Source organism: Cynara cardunculus (genome assembly GCF_001531365.2).
Source record: "Cynara cardunculus var. scolymus isolate 2C chromosome LG 10, CcrdV1, whole genome shotgun sequence".
Taxonomy (NCBI): domain Eukaryota; kingdom Viridiplantae; phylum Streptophyta; class Magnoliopsida; order Asterales; family Asteraceae; genus Cynara; species Cynara cardunculus.
The window spans coordinates 11,389,694-11,398,652 of record NC_037537.1 but is presented as its reverse complement, the minus strand read 5'-3'; the positions used below and the strand labels follow the sequence as shown (position 1 = coordinate 11,398,652).

General features: G+C 34.9%; 1 protein-coding gene across 1 annotated transcript in view; it reads left to right on the top strand.

Annotated features, from left to right (window-relative positions):
• Positions 1-1,748: 1,748 nt before the first annotated feature.
• Positions 1,749-8,959, top strand: part of LOC112519988 (putative F-box/LRR-repeat protein At5g02930) — a 13,156-nt gene continuing 5,945 nt past the window's right edge. The window contains exons 1-2 of the mRNA XM_025128293.1: positions 1,749-2,627; positions 4,461-4,478. Of these exons, the coding sequence (XP_024984061.1) occupies positions 1,749-2,627; positions 4,461-4,478 (897 nt within the window). The remainder of the gene's footprint in view (positions 2,628-4,460; positions 4,479-8,959) is intronic.

Sequence of the window (8,959 nt, the reverse complement as noted above, 5' to 3'; positions counted from 1 at the left end):
ATAAAATATAAATTTTTGTAAAAAAAATTAACTGTAGAAAATTTCTCATAAAAACATAAATTTAGAAAAATAAAATTAGAAAATAATGTTAAAAAATTATAAAAATATATTTTAGAAAAAATAAATATTAGTTTAATATAATTAGTTGATTTGATTAGAATGATGTGTGATTAGATGCGAATGAGCCGCCCTCCTACGCCCCCCTACTATATATTATCAATTGAGTACTCCTATTTTCTTATATTATTTTAATATTTTTCTCTATCACGATTATTTTAAGTTAATTATCTATACTATTTTATTAAATAAATTTAGTAAAAATCTTAAAATCTGAAAATATTAAATATTAAAATACCTTTTATACTTATTTTTTTATTTTTTTCACCCATTTTTCTCCTCACATACATGCACCCACTCATATACACTCACCTTCTCACAACCCATTTTTTTAAAATTATAATTTTAAATTTACACTTTATACTCCTATAATTAATTAATTAATTTACTTTATGTCCTTTACTTTTAAATGTTTCATTTTAAACTTTTATCAAATTAACATACATGATCGTATATCAATTAAAACATGTTTAAAAAATACATTTTTATTTTAACAAGTTACACCATTATAATTGTCTCGTTAATACCTTCAAAACGAGTCCAATATTGAATAGTTAATTTTTGACTTAATTATATTATTATATATTATATATACTGTGAAAAAATATTTTTAATATTTACGATTTATACTTTTATAGTTATTTATTTATATATATACTATATATTTTGGGGTTAGGCTGTCMAAATTGCACTTTATAATATGTTTTGAATTAATATATTCTTGGGGTTTTTTGAAATATATATACATATATTCATTCAACCTTAATCTGAGTTTCTGGACAAGAAAGATGGTAAGCAGTTGAAATTTTATTCTAAAACCCATCTTTTTTTGTCTTTTCATTGCTTATGATCTGTCAAATTTGTAGTTTTCTTTATTAGTTTTGAGTATTTATCTTAAAACTCAAGTTTCTTGGTTTTTTGCTCTTGGTGTAAATAGAATACATTTGTGGAGTCGTTTAAATATGTTGGATTTTAAANCATACAATTTTTTTCATCGATAGTCTGTAATTGGAACCATAACTCTTATTTATTCAAATTGTATTAATATGTAAAGACCAAGTGTAACTTATATTATCGTTAAATCTTATCTTATAAAAACAGTGGAACTTCAAAATCGTTAAAATTCATGGCTCCCGACGCATTGCACGAGTACACAACTAGTAGTGATTTAGATAAATATAAAAAAATTCTAAAAAATAAACAAAAGCTTAATAAAATTATAATCAATAAAATTTAGACAAAAACTACAAAGGTGGTGTCTGATTGATTAGAGCTTGACTCCAAATGTTAAAAGTAGCAGGAGGTCTCAGTTTCAAATGCAAGGAGAAATAAAAATCTCCTTGTGGTCACGGAAGTTCAAATACGGTGATTCCGGACTATCTACAAAGCAGATGGTCGTCCTGGGATTAGTCGGCTCGCATAGCGGGTTAAATATCCAGGTTAATAAAAAAAAATTAGAAAATAACTTATTATTGAAAAACAAAAAAACAGACTATATATTTGGTGTAAGCTAAACAGACTCTATATAACTCCTGACATATATAATTCCTCCCCCTTCATTCTTAAACCTGCATATTAGCATGACCACGAAACGGAGAATACGTCAACGAGAAGATGATGAGAGGCCAAAGATGGAGGATCAAGAACGACTCGATGACTTACCGGAATCCCTGCAGTTTCATATTCTCTCTTTTCTAGACACCAAACAAGCCATTCAAACATCGGTGCTCTCAGAACCATGGCTTTTCATCTGGACTTCCATGCCGGTTCTTCACCTCCACTACTCTGCTTTTCATAAACTTTATGCTTTCGATAAGTTCGTCAACAATGTTTTACGTTATCGTGATCAATCCGCCAACTTAAACACGTTAACCTTCACCCGTTGTGGCGTATCCAGTGCCAAGATTTTGAAGGAAGTCATTGATTACGCATTTTCTCATGGTATCAACCACCTGGAACTCTTCATCCAACATTGCAGAAACGGTTCTTGGCCTGTTTGTTTGCGTACTTCCTGCGATTCCTTGAGAACCCTAAAACTAAAAAGTCAAAGTTATGTTAGTTGTCCGTTTCTGTCGGGATCATTCAAGAATCTAACTGTTTTGCACCTCAAGGGGACGATTGTAGAGAATCTTGAACCCTTTTCAGGGTTTCCGATGTTGGAGAAGTTGGTGTTGAATGATTGTGTTCTTGGTAAGATTCTGAGTGTGCAGGCTTTGAAACTTTCGGATTTAACGGTTTCATGCCATGGATGTTTGGATCATTGCGATTTCACAACTCCAAATCTAAGATTCTTTGAATACATCGGGTCGAACTTTCCGCAGTTGCGAACCCATGATGGTCTTCCCGTTCTTGAGACTGTGGTGATCGATTTCCATGGGGTTTGCTATCATGTTCACGAGAAGAGGATGTTTGATGATCTGATTTCTTTATTCTGGGCTCTTGATAATGCGAAATCGCTGACGCTATTCTCGTCGATTGTTGATCTTCTTAGTTTGTTTCCAGAAAAGTTGGTGAATCTGAAATCACCATTTTGCAAGTTGAAGTGTTTGAATCTGGATCTTAGGTACCTTGAGTATCAAAACTTGTTTGAAAGGCCACGTACGTTGTCGATTGAATCGTTTGAAATGCCAGAGGTGGTGAAAGGTTACTTGCTCCAGGAGTCTCGTGAAGCTAAATTTAGCATGAAATATCCAAGATCTTAACAGCCGTCTCAAATCCAAAATCATCTCCAATTCTCCATGTACATGTTGACAACATTCTAGGTTGCTTTTGAGAAAGGTTATATATATAAAAGGATGGATCTTTTGCTTCTAATTCTCTCTTTTTGTCAACCTTTTCCGTTCAATTTCTTGAAATTATAGGAGTTGGTTCAAATGCTAACCAAGATTATCGTGTTAACTTTGTTAACCGATCTTGACCATTAATTTGAATAATAAACAGTTGTGATTTAATGACATTTAAAAATTAATTATTAAATTAATATTTTCAATTAATATATGTGAACAAAATATCAAATGATATTTAGGTAAAAAGTAATCTATATTTGATACACGAGTTGTTAGCCATATTAACAACTTGTGTATATCTTCAAACCACATCAAACAAAAAAGATTAGACATATGAATATGTGAACCGTATGAACATCTTCTGTATATTCAGGAGCCAACTCTGCTGTATGTACATGAACACTTATAAACCAAGACATCTAGGGCTGTGTGTTTTCATACGTGTTCACATGTTTTCACATGTTGTGTGTGTGTGTATTCATATAAACATCTAGTGACTTGAATACACATAAACACTTATGAATCACGATATTTAAGACTGTATGATTTCTGATATGTTCATATGTCAAATGTGAGAACTGTCGATTAAAATAAATGTGAATTATAGAACATGAACACGTGTGAAACCCCAATGTCAATATTGCATCATGATCAATTATGATATTTTCAAATTTGTAACTCCCAATTAATTATTTGGGAGTTACATAAAATGAAAAATTACTTAAATACTCTTGTATTTAATATATGAGTTACATTTGAACCAAAGGAAAAGATGGAATATGATTGGTTGAGCTTGGTTAGCATAGTTAACACAAAAAAATTGGTTAGTATTTGAACCAAGCTCTCTCTCTCTCTATATATCCAATAACACGGGAAAGTTTTCCCCATATCTATACACTTAATAAATAACTTTGGGGACATGTGTCATGTTTCTGTACAACGGTTATTGATTTTTCACGCTCAAACATATATCTAGACACAATTTCACTAACGGTTCAATAGGTCTATTTAAGTGACATGTGTTCCTTCGGACGGTTAATTTCACGTATTCGTGGTATAACCGCGTTCGTAGAGTAATTGGCGGTTCAGATTTCCAAAATCTGGAGTCCACCTTTCCAGATTTAGAGACCCGTCCAACGATTTCGCCTCCATGTGCGCATTCCATGGGAGTAGGAGGCTTAGAGGCTCTGCATGTATTATGCAGAGGCTCTATGTCTGGAGTGAAGCTCTGCATCAAACACTTAATCTTTTTGGCGCTTAAGCCTTGTCTCTTGAGTAAGAGTTCTGTCTCTTGATGTCTTCTGCATGAGAGCTCTTGGTCCAACCCGCTTCAAAAGACTAAGTCCTAAAAGACTACAGTAAAAGACTTCTTACTTACACTTTTACAAGATGGGGTATAACAATCTCCCCCTAAATGTAAATAAGACAGACTCTTACTGGAATAAAAACACGTCTCAAATCGAGGCTCTGCATGTACTATGCAGAGGCTCTGTATCTGGAGTGAAGCTCTGTCTCACACACTTAACCTTTTTGGCGTTTAAGCCTTGATCTTCCTTGGAATACAGCACGAGCTCTGTATATGAGACACTTAACTCTTGAGTAAGAGCTTTATCTCTTGATGTCTTCTGCATGAGAACTCTGGGAAAATTTAGAGTTGTAAGTCTGAATTTAACTCTGGAGTGGTCATCAAAACCCTATTTACAATTGACCCTTCTACCCTTGATTTGTTTCTCATTGTCCTTTTCAACGACCCTAGACGTCTCTCATAGAGATACATCCATCGATATTGAACCGGACCTCCAACTATTGCCTCACATGCCAAATGTACCACAAGGTATTCCATAGAATCAAAGAATCTCGGTGGGAAGACTCTTTCCAACTTGCAGATAGTTTCCACTATATTTGTCTGCAATTGAAGCAAGTCGTCAATGTGCAACACCTTCAAGCATATTGCATGAAAGAATGTGCACAACTCAATGATAACATCCAATATTGGAGCCGGTACCATCCCTTTTATCGAAAGAGGTAGCACCTTTGAGCATATTGCACGAAAGAATGTGCACAACTCAATGATAACATCCAATATTGGAGCCGGTACCATCCCTTTTATAGAAAGAGGGAGCAGTCTTTGCATGAACACATGACAATCATGACTTTTGAAGCCATAAAAACTACCATCTTCGACATTTACTAATGCACCTATGTTAGAAGCATAACCGTCTGGGAATTTAAACTTCTTCAACTATTCTATTCACACACCTTTCCCACTTGCTCTTTGTTCAATGAATAGGAAGCTTTTGGTTTAAATATTTTATTTCATTCCTCCCTCACATGAGTATGGATTTGAGTTCGAGTTATTGGGATTGAAACCATATGTACATAATTCCAAATGAACATTCCCAATCTCTTGAGAAAAATAGGAATGCATCTTGTCAAAATGTTTCCAAGCCTCCCCATCACTCGGATGTACCAACTTTCCCGTCTCAGGTTGATGATCATAGTGCCAGGTCATCTCCTTTGCTATTTGTAATAATCGGGTTACAAGTTTTAATTTGAGATTTTGGAATATATATATATATATATATATATATATACATATAGGTATATAGGAGTGGGTTGAAATAAAAACCATTCAATTTGTAAAAACTGTGAAAACTTCATTCAACCAATCATAAATTTTTATTTTGTTCATTTTTTTGTAATTATGAGATATTGATTAACCATTTTTATTGTAGATGGTGTTAATCATGGATATTATCATCTTCATTATTTTAATATTAGAGAAATACATGAAACAATTTCATTAAAATTTCATTAAGTAGTATATGAAACAATTTCATAACCACATATGAAACAACTTCATCAAAAAAAGTATTACATGAAACAATTTTACAAGATTAACAATTTCATGAAAAAATTTCATAAGATTAACGACGGATGAAAGTAGTTTTTACGGTTTTTACAAATTGAAGTAGTTTTCATTTGATCGCTCCTCTCTCTCTCTCTCTCTCTCTATATATATATATATATTTGTGTAAGAGCGTGTGTGTGTGGGTGTACTTAATATATTATATAGTTTGTTAGGAGAAAGGAGATCGGCTGATTGCCAGCTCTCACAATTCCATTTACTATAAATAGTAAATGAGGTTTTAGAAAGAAAATTTACACACTCTTGATATTGAGGAAAATTCTTACTTGACGTTTGGATTTGGCCGAGGAAGGAAAAAAATTCAAAAACAAGGACATTTGGCTTTAAGGTGAGTGTATATTGCTTTAAAGTATTGGTTATTACTTCTTTTACTGCTAGAATCTGCTATTTATGATCTGCATTTCATAAATATTTGGTTAAGTCCTTAAACCAGACAAGGAGTGTCCGGAGTTCTCAAACCGCCCAAGTGTTGACCGGATATTTCCTTAAACCGCTCAAGTTATGACCGGATATCTACCTAAACCGCTCAAGTGTTGAACGGATATGTTTTTAAACCGTTCAAGGGACAGCCGGATTCTCTTTAAATCACTCATGTGTTAACTGGCTTAAAGCTAAACCGCCCAAGGCGTGGTCGATGTAACCCTCTTGATATTCTAAGTGTTTGTCCGGACTTCATATCCGGACAAGGTTGACCGGACTTCAAATCCGGATAATGTGTTAGAATTTTTTTGATATAATTAAGGAGAGAGATGAAATGGCGGTGTAACCGCGAGAGAGATGTAATGGTGGTGTAACCACGAGAGAGAGATGTAATGGCGGTGTAACCGCGAGAGAGATGAAATGGCGGTGTAACCGCGAGAGGAATGAAATGGCGGTGTAACCGCGAGATAGATGAAATGACGGTGTAACCACGAGAGAGAGATGTAATGGCGGTGTAACCGTGAGAGAAATAAATAAGTATATGTATCTGAACAGGTTTGATTCTGAACTGATTGTTTGGAAAGTATGTTATTTGTTTGAGATTTATACACTCACTAGACCTTTTAAGTCTAACGCTCAATTGTTGGACTAACCTGTTTTGCAGGTCATCATACCTCGCAAGATAAAGGCAATGGAAAAGTTTAGAATGAATGACATTTAGTTGCTCATAAATGTATTCAAGAGACTTTTTGTTTAGCACATGTTTTATAAATGATATTACGTTCTGTGTTATGAGTATTTGTGTGTGGATTATCGGTATATAGAATATGTGGGTTGTTACAGTTGGTATCAGAGCCTTAGTTTAAGGGATCTGGGTATTTGCGAAATACTTAGACTTAAACTAGAGGTATGAAAAATTGTGATAATGGGTTTCACTGGATCTATAAACATGGGGAAATATGTTATAGCTGAACCTATTACGAGAAAGATAGATTATATATGATTGATATAATCTGAGTTATGGATAGACTTGAGAATGAATGTATTATTATATTTTGATTATGAAAATAATCATGTGTGTTTAAATGTGACAGAAAAAGTTATATACTGAGAAATGGCAGATAATCCCAATCAATCAGAAAGGACCTCTACTGGTTATGGAAGAGGTCGAGGAAGAAGAAACGTAATACAAGGAGAGGACCCGGAAAATGTGATGACGATAGAAACTCGAAGTCGTAGCAAGGGTCGAGGAAGAGGTAGAGGTACTAGACAAGAACATAAACTATCGGCTCAACAAAGTTCAATGTCTGGTTATGGAAGAGGAAGGGCAAGGGGTAGACACAATGTTCCTGATCCCGGATTTATTACCCAGGAAATATTGGCAGCAGAGTTGGGAAAGTTCCAAGAAAGTTTGGTGAATTTATTGGGGCATACAGCTCAAAATAATCTAGAAGTGGTAAGAAATCCCGATTATCAGGAGGAAGCCGGAGCTAGTACACCGGTAACTGGTACATCTGTACCCCTTACTTCGTCCTCAATACAAAAAGGAGGAGATATCAAAATGTTTCTTGCCTGTAAACCTCCCAAGTTTTCTGGTGAGCGTGATTCTGTTAAAGCCATGTGTTGGCTTAAAGAAATAGAACTGATCTACAAATCAGTAAAAGTACAGAAGAGGACAAAGTCATGTTTGATGTATCTCGTTTAAGATCAAGTGCTTTTACTGGTGGGAAGTTATGTCCAGTTCAGATCCGAATATTCTGAAAACCATGTTGTGGGAAGAATTTGTGGTTAAGTTTAAAATGCAGTATTGTCCTGAAACTGCAGTACAAAAGTTGGAAGATGATTTCCTTCGTCTAGAACAAGGAAACATGTCAGTTCATTAGTACACAGAAGTTTTCATGGAACAATCCCGGTTCGCTGAAGCCTATATAATATCTGAAAACAGTAAAGTGAGAAAGTATATCTGGGGACTGGAGTCGAATCTTCGAAAATATGTAATATCCAGGAATCCGACAATATTTCAAGCGGCAGTTGATGCTGCTGAAATACTGGAACAAGATATTAACCGGCAACCACAAGAAAGGGTTGGAGAGAAAAGAAAGGGGGAAGCTACAGTAACTGATTTCTGTAGACCAAGGTTTGTGGAAAATTTGAATCAACCAATTTCAAGGTTTGCGGATAAAGTGTGTAACCGATGTCATAAAATACATTAGGGAAATTGCAATACAGAATCTCGAGTATGTTTTAAATGTCAGGAACTAGGACATATAGCTCAAGATTGTCAGATGACACGGATGTGTTTTACTTGTAATTCATCTCAACATGTAAATGCCGATTGTCCGCAAGCTAAAGGTCGAGGGTCTGGTTTTATTGGAGGACGGGGATCTGGATATTCTGGGGGCCGAGGACCTGGTTATGTGCCAACAGGTCGGGGACAAATGGATAATCGTGTTAATACAAGTAGTAAAGGAGAAATAAGACGTGGGGAGTCTGTGAGAGGGAGAGCCTTTCAGATGACAAGAGATGAGGCGGAAGAGCACCCTAAAGTGGTAACAGGTACATTCCTTGTTAATTCAGTATGTGCCAAAGTTTTATTTGATTCGGGTGCAAATCGTTCTTTTGTGTCACCATCATTTGTTAACTGCGCACATTTAGAATCTAAAGCATTGAGTGAGGATCTAATTGTGAAAACAGCAAACGATAGTGA